The sequence below is a fragment of the Diadema antillarum genome, unplaced genomic scaffold, assembly GCF_040938485.1.
Source record: "Diadema antillarum isolate AM-2024a unplaced genomic scaffold, OU_Dant_1.0 seq00001239_RagTag, whole genome shotgun sequence".
NCBI lineage: Eukaryota > Metazoa > Echinodermata > Echinoidea > Diadematoida > Diadematidae > Diadema > Diadema antillarum.
Window position 1 is genome coordinate 190,035 of NW_027272026.1, and position 19,070 is coordinate 209,104.

The following is a 19,070-nucleotide window of genomic DNA, read 5'->3' on the forward strand; positions in this document are numbered from 1 at the left end:
GTAATGTATAGTTGTGCCAAAACATCTTTGGTGTGTGCGTTAAAAAATCTGTTACCATAGCAACGGCAGTTTCTTTTTTACCAATCATACAAAAATGTGTGGATTAATCTAACTCCTTCAGTTTTTAAGCATTTGTGGATTTAGGTAACTACCTCAGTCTTTGAGTATTTTAATTAGCTTGAAATGTGGCACATGTGACCACTATACTACGTAGATGTGCATATGTAATCTTTCGTCATTGTTGATCTATGTGTTGCCATGGTAACAGCATATTTTGAATGAAAATCATGCAAAAATATTGTAGATTCAGTTGAAGGGGAAGGCTAGTAACTGATCAGTGAGAATCAGTGGAAATGCTGGGAGATGATTGTTCCAATCCTTATGGGATTCATTCAAGAGTTCATTACAGTTTGTATCTATTGTTGTGTGAAAATGATTTGCTTCAGAACGGTCTCACATTCAAGTAATGTGCAGATTAATGCTCCATCACGGACCAGGGACGCTAACCTGGAAGCATTAAACTGCACATTACTTGAATATGAGACCATTCTGAAGCAAATCATTTTCACACAACAATAGATATACAATGAACTCTTGAATGAATCCCATAAGGATTGGAACAATCATCTCCCAGCATTTCCACTGATTCCCACTGATCAGTTACTAGCCTTCCCCTTTAACTCCCTCAGTCTTTGAGCATTTGGCTTGAAATTTGGTACATGTGACCACTATAGCATATGGATGTGCAGACTTAATTTGTTATTAGTGTTGAACAATGCGTTGCCATGGTAACAGCATTTTTTTCACCAAAAAGCATATGTATTGTGGATTCAGCTAGTGCCCTCAGTCTTTGAGCATTTAGCTTGAAATTTGGTACACCTGACCACTATGGTACGTAGATGTGCAAACTTAACCATTTGTTATTGTTGATCAATGCGTTTCCATGGTAACAGCATATTTTGAATGAAAATCATACAAAAATATTGGGCTTGTGCTGAAAGGGTGGGTTGGGTGGTGGCGCGTCGCGTTAATGGGAACACCACCCTTCGTCCAAAGCCCCCCCGGTTTTGCCGAAAGGGTGCGTTGGGAGCGTTGGATCGCGTCGCGTTGACTGGAACCCCACCCTTTGTCCAAAGCCGCCCCCCCCCCCCCCCCCCCCCCCCCGAAAGGTTGCGTTGGTACTTTTTCTATCTTTCTCATGTAACCCTATAAAGCCCAAGTTATTTTGATGTTATTGTTTGATGTTTCATCGTCACATTTGGCACATGGGTAGAGCAACTCATAGTCTACATGACCGCATACTTGATTTTTTTCATGGTGACACATAGAGGGCGCTATTTACCAAAATATAAAGAAATACTTAGGAAATATGCTAAAAACATGATTTTTCTGTATAATTTCTTTGTCCCCAGTATGTCTTATCATAGACCAATATTTTTCATATTTGCCACAAATGATCTGCAAGTCAAAGCTCATTATTTTTTATGGTTGAAATTTCTCAAGGTCACTACATGGGGGCGCTATTCATAACAAAATAAAGAAATACATTATGAGACCTGTGATGTATTGTTAGGGATAGGTACATGCATAGTTATCATATTTCATATTCCAATAATATCGGAATTTTAAGTTTGCAGATTGATAATGTGATAAACAAATGATATTAGAGGTATAACTTGGGTGGAGGAATCAAAATGACACAAAATAGAATGGCAATCTTTGGAAAATACTGTTATTTTCAAGTATCTCTATTATATCTACTGTTTTATGGCATTGTCACAGAAAAACAAAGGAAATATTTAGGAAAAACATTTCAGGGCCATAATTACTTCACATTTTGCTCCTTCAGCAAATTTCAGCCAAGAAATGCCCATTTTATACATTAATATGGTTAATTGGAATTGGAACAGAAAAATATGCAAAATCTGACTGACATGGTTGTCGGTTTTATTGTTGCCATGGCAACCAGCAATACCAAATATAGCTAAATTATATATCAAAATGTTCGGAATAAGATTTTTGGAAAAAGTCACCAAATTTGGTTAAAACTGGATTAAGGGCAAAGGAGAAAATTTGGTAGGGGGCACAATGTGCCCCTCCCCCCCCCCCCCCCTTGGGCTTTATAGGGTTAAAAGACGAGTTTTGAAATCATATTTAACCAACTGATATTAAACAACAAATAACAATTAGACCAAACAGTAATTGGACGAAATGATGACTAGACCAACTGGTATATATTAGACCAACTGATATTAAACAGTCTATTAGACCAACTGGCTGTAGACCAAGTTGTAATAGAGTGTAAACCCTATCCGGATGATAGCCTCTTTGAAATGGTTGTTTGAAGGTTAAATATAAATTCAAAACTCGTCTTTTAATATCACATGAGAAAAAGTACCAACGCACCCTTTCGGCAAAACTGGGAGGGGCTTTGGACGAAGGGTGGGGTTCCAGTCAACGCGACGCGACCCAACGCTCCCAACGCACCCTTTCGGCAAAACGGGGGGGGGGGGGGGGGGGGCTTTGGACGAAGGGTGGTGTTCCCATTAACGCGACGCGCCACCACCCAACCCACCCTTTTGGCACAAGCCAAAATATTGTGGATTCAGGTAACTCCCTCAGTCTTTGAGCATTTGGCTTGAAATTTAGCACATGCAACCACTATAGTACAGAGATATAATATGCAAACTTTATATTTCATCATTGTTGAACAGTGTGTTGCCAGGTAACAGTGCATTTTGAATGAAAATCATACAAACATTTTGATTCTCCTACCCAACTCTCTCTGTTTTAAAGCATTTTGGCTTCAAATTTCGCACATGTTACCTCTACATTACCTAGATGTGCAAAAAATCTTTTGTCAGTGTTGAAAATGTGTTGCCATGGTAACAGTATATTTTGAATGAGAATGATACACTAATATTGTGAATTCAACTAAACCCCTCAGCCTTTTATCATTTGGCTTGAAATTTGGCACATGTGACGGCTATTGTGCAAACTTCATTTTTTTGTTAATGTCCAACATTGTGTTGCCATGATAACACAATTTTTAATGAAAACCATACAAATTGTCAGTTTATTTATCTTGCTCACTCAGTTTTTGAGCACTTGACTTGAGATGTGGGACATGTGATTAACAGTGAGCAATACATAATATTCACTTTTGAACAGTGCATTTCCATGGTAACATTTTTTTTTCCATTAAAAAGTAAAAAAAGAAATTAGTCCTGGTTGAGCTTATTCCCTCAGTTGTGGGTGGGGGTATACAATTAATCACAATGAGTGATAGTTCTAGTTTTTGCTGGTAATGGTAGCAGAAATATTATTTTCTCCTCTGTCAAACTTTCTAACAACCCCCCCCCCCCCCCAAAAAAAAAAAAAAAAAAAAAACCAACAACAACAACAACTAAACAACCAAACAACCAAACAAACAGAAAAACATAGTCATAAACAAAAAATCGAAATCGTCAAAGGTTCAAAGACAAAAGCTAGTGTGATTCCTTAGGCCCAACACAGTGCATGCTATTTTATGCTTGATGTTTCATAGCTCCTCCCTGAGGTAACATCTTCTGGCACTACATTTGGCTCTCAGAGTTTTTGCAGAATTATGGGGGTGTTCTCAAGTGCATTTTTTTCTAAAGCTCACCTGAGCCAAAGTCTCAAGTGAGCTACGATATTGCAATCACTCTTCGTCTGGCATGCGACGTGCGTTGTCCGTCGTGCATCATGCATTACCTTTTTTATCTTCATCTTCCTCTTGAAAACCTCATGACCGATTTTCACCAAACTTGGCAGTTAGCATCCCTAGGGGATTGGATCTCAATTTTATCAAATGGGCACCATGCCCCACCTAGGGGACCCCAGGGCCCCCCCACCCTTTTTTTCCCCAAGGGATCTTGAAAAGTCCTCTTCGCAAGAATCAGAAGTGATAGACCTATGTAGAGTGAATACAATGAGTTTAGTACTGGACCTTTAATGACTAGCTTGTACTTTAGGCTAGCCTTTTACCAGGGCCCTCTTGCTGTATGGTGGTGAGCGAAGGGGGTGAACAAAGTGAGCTCAGCTGCGGGGCCTGTGATTCGCACCCTTATGTTAGCCCTTTGAATTACAGACTTTTGCTCCCCACATTCATGACATTGGGGATCAAAAATCGACCAATGTGCGTGTCTGTATGCCAGAGCCTTATTTGCATATATGGCGAATGCATGCCATAAAACTCCTCTGGTGGTCAGTGATGCATGCAAACAGGCTGGACAACACCAGGCCTTGAAATAGGATTTTGGAGGGGCAAGGCCATTTAGAAAAGGGCACTTTTTCCAAGAGGCCAGCCATGAAAGGGCACTTAGGTCAGTCAGAGGGGCACCAAGGCCACATTGAAAAGGGCATGTTGGGTGTTTTTTTTAAAGGGTGATTTTTGCGACGTTGCCAGAATTGTATGGTTTTTTTTTTCATATTCTAACAACAACCCCCCCCCCCCCAAATACATAATATATATACAGTCAACCTCGCGTAAGTTGACATAATCGGGACTGAGCAAAACACGTCGACTTACGCGTAAGTCGACATTTTGTCGACTTATAAATGAAAATTAATTTCCTCTGTACAGAGTAAGATTTGGATCACGATGCAGATCGCTACCCATATATCTTACTCCTTTTGCCGCCAAAACATGCCTACTGACATGAGCAACAATAATGTTTTAGTTCATGCATAAATCTTGCGCGGGTTAGTAACGACGACAACGCACAATTCCCAAATCTCTAGAGAGATTTTGAGAGAGCGGGATCGGAAACCTAGGCCCGTTTCTAGACACTTAACGTTTTAAACTTAATTTGAAATATCAAAGGCAAATTCCCCAAAATTGAATTAAACTTTGCGATTTAAATTCAAGTGCGTTGCTGGGAAGATATGCGTGTGATTTCGCATGATTCTGTCGAGATTATTTTTCAGTGCCGACTGAGTTGAAATACAAATTGTATGTGTGATTTTCCTTCCCTAAGTCGCCATATTTGTTCTGCTCCGATTCGCAACATTATAACTACCGCTCTGTACGGCGCGGGCCTGTCTGAAATAAGAAGAAGAAAAGTTTGTTCATCCGAAAACGACATCTTTCGGACTACTATAACCTCCGTAAAAACAAACCTCTTACCATTGTCGGACTAATTTAACTTTGGACTGAGATTTAAAACTTCGGCATAGCGAACTTTAACAATAATTCGTTATCATTTTTTTCATTTACATTTTGTGAAGCAGCATGCGTTTCGGTAGTTTGAAACGTGTAAATGTTGCGATGTCTTTCCTCTGCACGGCGAAAGTTCCGTTACGAAATAAAAAATAATGAGAGCCTTTTCAACAATAACGCACTTCCGTACATTTTTAAACGCAGTTTCTAGTTTCGGACAAGAACCGCAAGTCTTTTCTGCAACGCTCTTGCGTTTTAAAAACAGATTTGCATTTGATTTTTAGAGTTTCGTTTAAACGCAATTGAGTTTAAATTTCATACAATTTTCTAATTTTGTGTTATTATCAAACGCAAGTCTTTTCAGCATTCCGTGTGATTCGATGGACTTGTATTTGATTTTCAGAATTGCGTTTAATTTTTAATTTTGCTTACGATAAGTCTTTTAAACAATAACACACTTCCGTAGATGTTTAGAGATGCGTTTGAACGCAATTTCTTATAGTTTCGTACAAAAACCGCAAGTCTTCTCTGCAACGCTCTTACGTTTGAATACACCGTTACGTGATTTGATGGACTTGCATTTGATTTTAAGAGTTGCGTTTAAACGCAATTGAGTTTAAAAAAAAGTTCCCTTCAATTTTCTAGTATCGTGTGATTATCAAACGCAAGTCTTTCAGCGTTCCGTGTGATTTGATGGACTTGCATTTGATTTTTAGTGTTGCGTTTAAACGCAATTGAGTTTAAGTTTCCTACAATTTTCTAGTTTCGTGTGATTATCAAACGCGAGTCTTTACAGCGTGCCATGTGTTTTGATGGACTTGCATTTGATTTTCAGAGTTGCGTTTAAACGCGAGTTAAAAAAAAAGGTTCCCTACAATTTGCATACAGTTGCATTTAATTTGTAATTTTGTTTACGAAATAAAAAATAATGCAAGTCTTTTAAACAATAACACACTTCTGTAGATGTTTAGAGATGCGTTTAAACACAGTTTCTTATAGTTTCGTACAAAAACCGCAAGTCTTCTCTGCAACGCACTTGCGTTTAAATACAGCGTTACGTGTGATATGATGGACTTGCATTTGATTTTTAGAGTTGCGTTTAAACGCAATTGAGTTAAAAAAAGTTCCCTACAATTTTCTAGTTTCGTATGAACGCAAGTCTTTCAGCGTTCCGTGCGATTTGATGGACTTGCATTTGATTTTTAGTGTTGCGTTTAAACGCAATTGAGTTTAAGTTTCCTACAATTTTCTAGTTTCGTGTGATTATCAAACGCAAGTCTTTTCAGCGTGCCATGTGTTTTGATGGACTTGCATTTGATTTTCAGAGTTGCGTTTAATTTTTAATTTTGCTTATACGAAATGAAAAAAAATAATGCAAGTCTTTTCAACAATAACGCACTTCCGTCATTTCCGCAGATGTATAGAGATTTATTTAAACGCAGTTTCTATAGTTTCGTACACACAGTGCCCCTCCACCTTTTGGAGGATCAACTAAATGTGCCTTTTTTTCTTTGAAGGTGCCCCTTTTTTCCTGTAAAGGAGGGGCACACTTTTTCCTAAGGGGCAGTTTTAAGAACAAAAAGGGCACTTTGAGGAACAAAAAGGGCACTTTGAGGAACAAAAAGAGCACTTTGAGGAACAAAAAGGGCACTTTGAGGAACAAAAAGGGCACTTTGAGGAATGAAAAGGGCACTTTGAGGAACAAAAAGGGCACTTTGAGGAACAAAAAGGGCACTTTGAGGAACAAAAGGGCACTTTGAGGAACAAAAATCGAAAAGGGCACTTTGAGGAACAAAAAGGGCACTTTGAGGAACACTTTCAACTAACCAGCCAACCCGTGTTCACGTACAGTGTTACGGGGGTGGGGGATCTGCACAATTTTTTTTTTACATTTTATTTCACTTTTTTTCGCATGCGTGCCCTCGATCACATTTACTTTGAGCATGCGGGCATGAATGCAGAGCGAGAGAGATGGCAATTCTCGCAGCCGTCCAACATGCCTGGCACATGGCTTGCGACCACTTGCTCCAGACGATTTAATAGCCGCATTCCCCACAGTAACACACGCATGCACATACTGCACCCACCCAACGCGCTCAACCGCTGATTGCGACACTCGACGTACAGAGACACCATCAACGTACTTCCGTACGTACGCGCAGGCACACTACGAATACAGTCAAGGTGAATTGAAGTGGACTACTACCTAGCTAGTAACTCTATGGCCGCTGCGCTGCGGAGGCCGAGGCAGTCGGAACGGTCAAAGCCGGTCGGCCGTACCGTAAGTACAAGTGTACGTACACGTCGTCTCGTTGAGTTTGAATCAGATAAGAATAGTGGGACGCGAGTGAACTGAACAGAAGGTATGATATTTGAGATGAGGAAATTTGTTCAAGCTTATTGAAGTGTAGACTTTGAGAAAGGGCATATTATACGTCATATACAAGAACTTTCATTCTAAAAGGGCACCACGGCCACAAGAAAAAGGGCACATTTTTTTTGGCCGTAACTTTGATCACGGCAGAAAGGGCATTGCGGCCAACGAGAGGGGCACCGACGGCCATGGCCGTCGGTGGCCGTCGGTTAATTCGAGGCCTGCAACACCAACACAGAGGACGTGGGGAGCACGCCATTCCGTTGGTCGACCGTAGCCCATTTATATGACTACTGTCTATGCCATTTATTTCGCAAGTCTAAATTTTCGCAAATCGAGAATTCCCGACTATTTCGCAAGTGGTTAAATTTGCGATTGTGGAGTCCTGTGCTGAATGCAGAAGTGTACACGCGTTCGTCACGTTCACATCGGGATCAGAGTCAGTATTTTCACGTGTCTTTAATTTTGCGAATAGCACCTAACTCGAGAAATTCGCTAAAGTAAAAAAACCTTGCAAAGTATTCGGCGTATACAGTATTACCCCATCTCACAAGACGGCGATTCCGCTACGATCATCAAAAATCGACAAAGCATGGTGGATCGTGGCTTGATAGCTTTAAATCTTCTCCATCGTATCTTGAGCAGTTCAGAAGCGCAGAGGGTCGCCGCCAAGTTTTGAACATGTCCAAAACCTTCGTAGCGAGAGCATAATGGTTTTAGAGCATATCACAATCGCTTCACGAGCGCATTGAAAGCGCCACATTCGTAGCTCTGACGGGGTAGCAACGCATAAAGCATAACTCAGGCGCATTGAAAACAGCTCCCATTGCTCATGAAAATTACCACTTTTAGAGTATTACATAACAGGAACCATCCAGGAATGAAAGAAAGTGATGCATCAGATCGGGGCGGTGGATATGGAGAAAAGTGTATGAAATTTCTTTATTCCACGTTCACTCAGTACGAATCTACTCTGTTTTTATTGAATTGTTTGTTTGTCATAGTGTATACCATTGCAAGTCAATGCAAGTATGTAAGTTGCAATCTTTTCAAATATATCTTCATAAAATTGGCTCATTGTAGGATGTGATTTGTTGTTTGCTCGTAAGCCGGTTCTTTATACTGTATGTATACACATTTTACCCTTTTAATTGAATGGATGACTTAAAGTCTTACAATCGGGGCAAGTGGTTTGTGTGGCATGGAGACGAACGCAACATGCTGCTTCCCCCATTCTTTACCAAATGTAGTGACACCGGATGAGAATAGTGCTGGCTCAATGGGTCAGCGAACAACACTTTAGACTACAAATCTCCTGACCCCAAATGGCTGCCCGAGCCACGAGAGCTTCAGAATGGACGTACACTCACAGTGCGCATGCGCATGAAGAGAGGCCAAAAGAGCCATGCATCTTCTGGCCTCTCTCCTCCAATCACCGCAGCTCGCGGTCACAATGTTTGTGTATGATGCATACACACACACGCACGCACACACACGTGTCTCAGTGGCAGCATTGTCCCACACGTTTATGGATATAGCACCGAGTCTGGCATTGCGCAATTGCATGCACAAACTTCGGTCGTTTGGGAGATTACGAAATAACGCACCATTAGGGGTGGCAATCGTCCGACTTTAACTAAATAGTGCAATTTCACATCAGGTTCTAACTGGTGTGCTCTACAATGCTATTCAGATGTAAGAGTAAAACTATAGGTCCTATTCTGCATATATCCATGTTGGTTTGACACTGACATCTGACTAAAGAAATTCAACCATGAAACCCATTTTATACCCCGATTGCTTGAGATCGTAGCATGAGCCCGGCGTTAATGTATCAAAGTCACTCTGATCATAATATCACTGAACTTGTAGCGAAGTCTTGATAAGCTTACGAATATCACAATACAGTTGGTTCGATCGCAGAAGCAGGGTGTCTCGTCGGCCTGGAAATGTGGCAACAATGTGGCAGATTCCTCCGTCGAGATGTTTTCATTATATTATAGTTTTCATTATAAACGAGACGTTTTCACACATCCTGCTCGAGTATGTACGCCCATGATTTTTTATCATGGCTACTACTAAAACACTGATCAATTCAGTGCTTATTTACGTCGATGTAGGGCAATTTGTCAATCAGTTGCAACAATGTGGCAGAGTCATATTATCATCGTGGCACTATCGCCTGCAGCGCAGAGTGAGCATTGAGAAACTGTTGTATTATCTCCTTGCAAGCCAATAATGGAGATGGAGGACGATTGCACCACAATTCTAAATTTTTCACAGATCGCCACCTTCGTAGTGAGATGGAGGCCTATTCAGTAGGGTTCGTGTGTCATGAATTTGTGTGTGAGGTGGGGAAGTCCAAATGGGGCCTAAGTTGTACATTTTCATAATCTTCTTGAAAACCTCAGGATGGATTTTTGCCAAACTTGGCAGGTAGCATCCCTAGGGTGTTGGGATCCCTAAGTATTAAAATGGGCACCATACCCTACCCAGGTGCCCCCAAGGGGCCAACCCCCCCCCCCCCCCCCCCCCCCAAGTTAAGGTACCGGTCTTAAAAGATCTTTTTCTCTTGAGCCAGAAGTGATGAACCTAAGTTAATACTATGAGTTAGTGCATTGATGACGGTATTTTCAAGTTTGTTCATGGCAGAATCAGGGGTGCCCCCCTTGGCACCCAGGGGAGGGGGTAGGGAGGGGTCCTAATGGGGCCTAAATTGTACATTTTCATCTTCTCCTTGAGAACCCCATGACCCATTTTCACCAAACTTGGCAGGTAGCATCCCTAGGGGTGTAGGATCTTAATTTGTTCAAATGGGCACCGTGTCCCACCTGGAGGGCCCCAAGGGAGCCAAACCGCCCAAAATAGAGGAATCTTTAAAAAATCTTCTCTAGAATCAGAAGTGATAGAGCTAGTAAAGGTAATACTATTGGTTAGTAGAGTACATTAATGACTGTAGTTTCAAGTTTGTTTGATAGCAGATCCAAGGGATGCCCCCCTTGCGGGCAGGGGGGAGGGGTGGGGAGGTCCAAATTGGGGCCTAAATTGTACATTTCATCTTCTTCTTGAAAACCTTAGGATGGATGTTCACCAAACTTGGCAGGTACATGTAGCATCCCTGGGGGGTTAGGATCTCAATTTGTTAAAATGGGCACCCTGCTCCTGGGCCCCCCATCCCCCCAAATTAAGGAATCTTTAAAAGTGTTCTTCTCTAGAACCAGCAGTGATAGAGCTAAAATTGATACTATGAGTGGGGGAGGAGTCCAAATTTAGGCCGTAATTGTACATGTTCATCTTCTACTGGAGAATGCCTGGTCAAATTATAGTAGAGCTTTGTGTAATTTAGATTTATAGTGACTGCGTGAAAGGTGAACTTGCGATACTCAGTGAGCGCTACACCCTCGGGTCTCTTGTTTCCAATGTAGTGTGTGCCTGTTTTGCTGTAGAACTTGTGTGGTGATGTACATAGCGATAAAGGCTGAGCTCAGATTTTTGCATTCGCTGACCACATACTGGTGCCTCTATGTAAGCCTGTCAGTGCACGCTCTATTCTTACCTCACACCTGATTGCATTGTTTGATGGCACGTCATTAACCGTAGAAAGGGGGATACATGTACCGCTGGACTGCTTTTACACAGATGGATTACCAACTTGTCCATTCTCTGTCAACCTGCAAAAAGAATTTTGTTTGAGGGCATTGGGGACTCTTGGAGAAATGTGGGAGGAACAGGTTTTAAACATGGGATGAAAATAATGTAAGAAAGATGTCATAGTTTCTATAAGGTCAAATAGTTTACCAATGCTGCTCAATGCAAGTAGTTCAAGGGACTTTACAGTACTAGTTAAGGTGAGGATTCAGGTTTATAACATTTTTTGGTGAGATAATGAGAAACCTCTCATAATATGAAATATGAAAGAGCACATAATTTCAAGAAGGATTCAACGTTCCTTTGTTGAAAATTGGCCTTCAAATGGTTGAGATATCCAAAAAAGCGATTGTAATGAAATTGACAGGCCACGACTTTTTATTAGAATCTGTTTGTTTTACCTTTTCTTTAGATATCTCAGTCATTTCAAAACTGATTTTCGTTGAATGAACTTTTTATTCCCCATAGAAATGTATGCTCTTTAACATTTCATAGAGTGGTTTCTAAATATCTCACAAAATGTATACAAGATGAATCCTCACCTCAACCAGTACTGTACAGTCCCTTTAGGTTGTCATCATTGCAAATGTCTTCATAAAATTGGCTCATTGTCCTACTGTTAAACATGATGTATTCGCAGCATGAATTTTTCGCAAATAGGAGCCAACGGCATTTTTTGGCAGCATGAAATTTTCGCGAACTGCCACTAGCATTCAGTGCATATACAGTTGTAGCGTAGAAAAGAACTTTCACATGCATTTTAATTTCGCGAATTTTCGCGCTTGCGAAATTCACAAAATTAAAATGCTCGCGAACATTCCTCGTTTTACAGAATGTGATTTGTATTGTGCTCTGTAGGCCTGTTCTGTAGAATACATATCTGTGTACATACATACATTTTATCCTTTTGATTGACTGGTTAACTAGCAGTGCAATTTCTAAACTGGTGTTCTAGAATGCCAGGATGTAGGAGTGAAACCATATTCTGCACATCCGTGTTGGTTCACCCACTGATATTTGAACGAAGAAATTCAGTCATGTTACCCAATTTATACCGTTCGCTTGAGGTCATGGCATGAGCTGGGCATTCACATATTAGTCTCTCCCATGAAATGTCTGCATGTTCAGCCGGACATAAAAACCTACCCCAAAACATACCCTTGGCTTTACCCTAATCCTCACATCAAACTAAACCATAAATGCCAAGACCATTGCATTTTCAAGTTGGAAAAGCCTGTCTGATAATAATGATTGTGAAAGAACAGCAATCAACCTGGTGCATCACTATAATTTAACCCTATAAAGCCCAATTGGGGGGGGGGGGGGGGGCACAAAGTGCCCCCACCCTTCATTTGCCACTCTTACACCCTTTACCCGATTTCAACCAAATTTGGTGACTGTTCCTAAAATCTTAAATTGCGAACATTTTGATATATAATTTAGTGATGTCCAATATTGCAGGTTGCCATGGCAACCATAAACTGACAACCATGTTCGTCAGATTTTGCATGATTTTCTGTTCCAATTTTAGTTAACAATATAATAATGGATGAAATAGGGGTTTTCTTGGCTGCAATTTGCTGAAGGACCAAAATATGAAGTAATTATGGTTGTTAATTACCCTGAAATGGTCTTCTTGTTATTTCCTTTATTTTCTATCTGACATAGCCATCAAATAATACATATAATAGAAATAATAAAGAATACAGCATTTTCCAAAGACTACCCTTTTATTTTGTGCTATCTTCACACAATCTTTGCCTGTAATATCATTTATCATATTATCAATCTGCAAACTCAAAATTTCATTTTTTTTTGGAAATATGAAATGTGATACCAATATGTGTATCTGTTCAATTTCAACCATGACAAACAGTTAAGGCTGACTTGCTTTACCATTATGGTAAATATGAATATGATTGATATGAAATACAAACATTTATTCTGGGGATAAAGAAATACATGTAAAAAGAAAAAAAACATCATTTTAGCATATGTCCTATGTACTTCTCTATATTTTTGTAAATTGCACCCTCAGTGAATGACCTTGAGAAATTTCAAATGTTGGGTCATGTAGAGTACTGTATACGCTATAATTTTCGCGTACATAAATTTTCGCGAATTGCCGCTGTCACACATTTTCGCGAGTGGTTAAATTCGCGATTGGGGGACCAGAGAAAATATGAAGTGGCAAAGAATGTGTGAATTTTCAACTTACTAGCAAATAAGAATGATACTAGTTATACACTACATGAAAAAAACTTACCAAACTCTGCGAACTAGTTAGTTAGAATTCAACATTTTTGAAGTGGATAAGTCCATCACGCTAGATTTCTGACGAGTGGTCCCCTTGCGATAATGGATTGGCTCTAGATGCAGTATTCGTAAGTAGACGTGGACGTGCTATATGTACGTAAACAAGCTTAGCCAAGTATGGTCTGTTCGGTAAGCTGTGACATGGTAAACTACAGTGTAGTACTGAAATGTTCGTATCATCAAGGCAAGGGATTCATTTTGGAAGGTAATATTTTCGCGTGTTGTTAATTTCGCGAATAGCTCCCGACTCGCGAAATTCGCGAAAATAAAACCCTCACGAAATATAAAGCGTATACAGTATGAGTTGCTCTACTCACATGCCAGATATGACGGTCATACATCATAAAGAAGTAATATCTATAGGGGGCACAATGTGCTCCCCCCCCCCCCCCCTTGGGCCTGCAAGGGGTCAAAATAGGTTGGGCTTTATAGGGGTAATGCATTTTTTTTTTTTCATTGATATGGTATGTATACCGGCTAAACATCAATAAAATGTTCACCAAGGAAAACAGTTATACCTTTTGACCTGTACACTATCTATAGGATGTAGTCTGCTTTTGCTTGCTGATTCCATTCAGTGATGTCACAAATATTAGGCATGCATGGCCAGTTTCGGTAGGTTTGCGAAATGGAAAGGAGAATGGTATTCTCGCTTTACATTGCACAAATCTTTTCTGTGAGGTTGGGAATTGTAAGTACTGAGGCTGGCTTTTAAACTCTATTTGCAATTTCATAGAATATTATTTGTGTTTGATGTAGATCTTTGAATGTACAGTTTAAACTTCTTGATCTTTTGCCAGTCTGACCATGGCTAATGTTTGTTTGTTTGTTTTTTTTCTCCCCCCCCCTTTTCTATGCAGCGATTGTCATCGCCCATTGTCCAGAGGGTGGCCAGCAGGGAAACACAAACAAAGGTGTAGGGGTAATAGCAGAGTACCTGGAGAGCATGAATATGTAAGGGATGCATAGTGCAGAGTTACCAAGAAGTACTGTGGAGGAGCTATGGAAGGGGAGGAGCAAGAGGCATGCGGAGATGCAAGACTACTTTAGACCAAGGGACCTGTGGCAGGTTGGTTCTGTTACCATGGCAACTTGACTTTGAAGTGTGTCATTTTTTTTTTGTATAGAAATTTCTCTGTAAAGAAGGAGAAGAAGAAAAGGAAAACATTGTGATATATGAATAATGAACATGCTTCCACTCTAGTGTGATAACACTGTTTTTCTTTGTTCTACCAGCTACTACTGTTCCCACTTTGTATCACCTTCTGGTAAACGAAACATGACAGTATGGGGTGACAGCTGGGGGGGGGGGGGGGGGGGAATTTCAACATATTATGACGTACAGCATAACATACTTTCTCCTCTTGAAGTTAAAAGTGTAGATTCTGCAGTATATGAAAAAAAAATGTCTGAGATTGTATCAGTACATAAAGCAGCATTTATTTAAATCAAACAAATCAATGTCGTCATAGCTGTTTTTCAGAGAATGAATAAAGAGGAGAATGATTCTTTGGTTTATTGTATCTATTACAGCTTATCTATGCACAGTATATGAAATCAGTGCCATGAGTGTCAAATAAAAGTTTGTAACAAAACAGAAAAAAAAAATAAAACTGTGAACATATTAATGCTCTATTTGGAGGTATTTGGCAGATGTGAGTCTGTTTGAAGGTACAAGCTGTTTAACAGATATAAAATCTTATGCTGTTTTAAGCAAGTGCTTAAGTGATATACACGTACTGTACATCTGAGATGTATGAAATGGTTCCATCTGGGCTGCCATTACAGATGTCTCATGTTGAAGCTGCATTGATTTCCTGTGCAGAATTGATGAATAAGTTACGATCTCATAAACCGTAAAGTTTCTCACAACATTAAGATTTGTATGCATCTATATCTTTTAGAGGTATCACTTGTTGACAGCTGTGGATATTATAAATACCCTCTTATTACCAATCACCATAGAATGGCAAATCTCTTTAATTTTGTCCTAACAAGTTTTATATTTTCCCCAGCCCAGTGTTGGGATAGTGTATTGCTTGGTCGTGTACATGCAGAGGTATGAAGAAGAATAGACATATACGGGAAGCTGTAAGCTGTGCATTTTCATTTTAAACTTTAGATCAATTGCTCTGACATGCAACAATCATTCCACAAAACCATGGCAAGATTATTATGATTACTGATACATGTGTAGATAAGGACCAAAGCTGCGTCAATGTTTGGCCATTTGTCAGGCAGTCTGCCGGACCTTGAAAGAGATTAGCAAATTATCGTCATTTTTTCTTTGCCATCAGAGCAGTGTTGCCTCCCTCCCTTCAGAATATTCCTTTTAAATACCGTAAATCCCAACTCCATTGTCTTCTTCCGTTTTGTGCTTTGGGTTTCCTTTTTTTACTTGACAGCATTTCAGGGATGATGTGCATGCTACATAAATGATCAAGTCCATAATTACAATTTACTCCTCCGTACTTCTCATAACCACTCACAATGTATTTGAAGGTTTATGTTTTTGTAGGCAGATATTTGTACGTTCACTAATTGAATACTAGAGATTATAGAGATCTGGTCACATTGGCCGTGTCCTAACCTACTGTATTTGAGGCATTCTTGTTGTTAGCTTCTCACGTGTACAAACTGGGTATCAGAGAAATATTTTGTAGAAAATAATATCAAGAGAGTGTTGCATTCTTGGTAAACACACAAGCTTTACTGTGAGTTCTGAAGGATGTATAAAATCAAGGTGATATGGCCTTTCATGTTAGTTTTTCATCTGAGCAGTTAAGCAAATTTGCACGTAAAACTGTAAAAGCTTGAGAATTAGAGTGTAGAACAAAATCTTTCTTTGTAATTTCTGAAGGGGCTATATTATCTCTTTCTCTCTCTTTCTCTCTCTCTCTCTCTCTTAACTTTGCTAAGATAGGATGCTTTGTTTTAAGATGGCTAATGTAATTTTGAGCAGCCTACTCAATTTGATTGTTGTATTTATATGGTTTTTATCACCTCAATTTCCTTTTAGTACCCTGTTTATGCTCATCATTAATATGATGCATGATGAAAGTGTTTACAAGAGATGAGTTTGTATATGTATTTTTGTTATGTCATATATGCTATCAAATGTTTTACTTGGTAATCTGAATTTTTCCAATTAATGCACAGTAGAGAGGTAAAAGCAACGAGGTATCTGTAGCATAGTTAATTTGATTTTAGTTTGCAAAAACAGATAACTAATGGAGAGAACAGATTGGTGACAGAGAAGGAAAAAAGAAAAGAAAAGCAGGAATTCATCTAGAGTTTGTTTTTGTACATCACATTTATTTTGGGGTTTTGTCTCTGTCTTTTCAACAATAAAAACCAGCAGCTCTCATGTGCTGGACCATTGGGCAAAATTATTACTAGTACATCTCTTGATTATTTATCTGTGCTGCAGTTGGACAGTTCATAATGTGTGCCTGAATGCTCTTAATACATAATCCTTTTTTTTTTAAGGCTATCATTTAGTTTGGATACCAACCACCACCACCAGGAAAAATAGTACAGTGCTTCCTCCCGTGGTATTTCATAATTTGCCAAAATAGAATCATGGACATTTTATTATGTTTGCAAACAAAACTAGACACACCAAAAATGAATAAATAGACAAATGTAAACAAATTAATAAATAAACAAATAAAAATGGCAGTAAATCTGACATAGTAGTACTTTTGGCATTTGAAAAAGATGAAAAAGGGAACGACACAAAACAAAGAAAATCCTATAGATGTAAGTCTAAGTGAGTAGTATAATTTTTCATGGTATTTGCAAGTACCTGCAATTTTTCCATTCAAGACAATATTTCTGCCTTTTAAAGTAAATTGGCAATTTTACAACATTATGAATACTCTGAACATTTACACAGGATTGAAGTCTAAAGTGTTTTACTTTTTGATGAAACAAAAGCAGCACAAAGCATGCAAGAAAAAGAAATACTGTAAAAGTGGATATTTTCGTGCAACTAATTTTTCGTGCCTGGCTGGGTGAGAAGAGTTTCGCGTGTTTTTAATTCCGCGGAATCAAGACATTGCGCACAGGAACATATGGCAAGCAAAAATATTCGCGTGCTTTTATTTTCGCGCTAGTTTCTGGTTGCGCAAAATGCGCGAAAATTTCAACACCGGAAAAATGTCCACTTTTACAGTATAGCGATCTATACTCATATGTGTGTATATTAGTCACTTTGTGTGTGTGTGTGTGTGTGTGTGTGTGTGTGTGTGTGTGTGTGTGTGTGTGTGTGTGTGTGTGTGTGTGTGTTGAACAGGTGTTGTCTGAATAGTAGAGCGTATTGGCTGAAATTTTTTTTTTTATTGTATTATGGACATCGGATGACAAGCATATCAAACCAAAATTATACTCTCATTCATTTTTGAAAGTTTTTTAAAAGAATAATTATAACAACAATATTAACTGGTTTTTATTTAGCACATTTCACACTTGTTAAGTATCTCAATGTGCTTTAGAGACTTTACAGAGAAAACTGAAGGAAGCTCCATGTACAGACGGTGTATATCAAATGCCTCCATGTTCTTGGATTGTGACAGTGGAACATTCCTTAAGACAATCTGTTGCTGGCGGTGGCTCAACTATAAGGAGATATTATCCCCCAATGTTCAGGAAGCAGAACTATCTTGGCTGATTTCGAATGGATGGCCAGCACACCCCCTGCACACACACGGAGACTGTTTTGTTTTGTTTCGTTTTTTCTGAACAGTTCAGATTTATACCTTAGAAGCACTACGATACTTCAATACCTTTATAGGAATCACTGCAGAATAAAGTAGTTACATGACAAAGTGCAACAAATTCATTCTTTTGTTTTTGATAGTTCACCTTAATATTTGTATGCACGTACATGAGTGAAAGTTTGAGGAAAGTATGGAGAATCTGTTCAAAGGTCAAGAATTTTAAAGTTTCAGTGCAGCGATCATGGGATGGGAAGTCTACTACAGCTTGTGATATCACATGCAAAGAATGATATGATAGAAAATAAAGAGAATTCAACATATTTCCACTTTTCTTGCAGAGTAAAAGAGCACTTGACTTGCCTCTTTCAGAAAGTAGGGGAATAATGTTACAGTAACAAGTTGAGGGAATGTATACTTTTTTAAATGAAATTTGGTAGAATTATCTTTATATTTTCCGTATATCGTTCTACATGGATGTTATATACTGTAGAAGTGTTCTCATGCAGCAGTGATCGTTCAGAACTTTAAAGATTCATAACTTTTGAATGGATTTTTCAATTTTCCTCAAACTTTCAGTGATATTATTCTTCTGATATTGCTGTATTCACTCAATATACATGGTATGTATATCAAGGTGAAATTGTCCATTAAAAGCAAACAAAAACTAGGGAAGCACTCTGAATGCGCAGACCTCCGCCAAGTTGAAGTAGCTCATTTCCACCATTGATCTTGTTCTACAAATGAGATCAGTGATTTCCACTCATAGTTTGCATGCTGAAAATCACCCGATATCCCTATAAAGAAACCTTTTGTTACGTCATCAGCTTCA

At 39.2% G+C, this 19,070-nt stretch overlaps 1 protein-coding gene across 1 annotated transcript in view; it reads left to right on the plus strand.

The window, feature by feature from the left end:
- The window catches only part of LOC139745197 (profilin-like), a 39,672-nt gene extending 22,760 nt beyond the window's left edge, over window positions 1–16,912 (plus strand). The window contains 1 exon segment of the mRNA XM_071655603.1: window positions 14,381–16,912. Coding sequence (XP_071511704.1) covers window positions 14,381–14,478 — 98 coding nt within the window. The 3' untranslated portion in view covers window positions 14,479–16,912.
- Window positions 16,913–19,070: the final 2,158 nt, after the last annotated feature.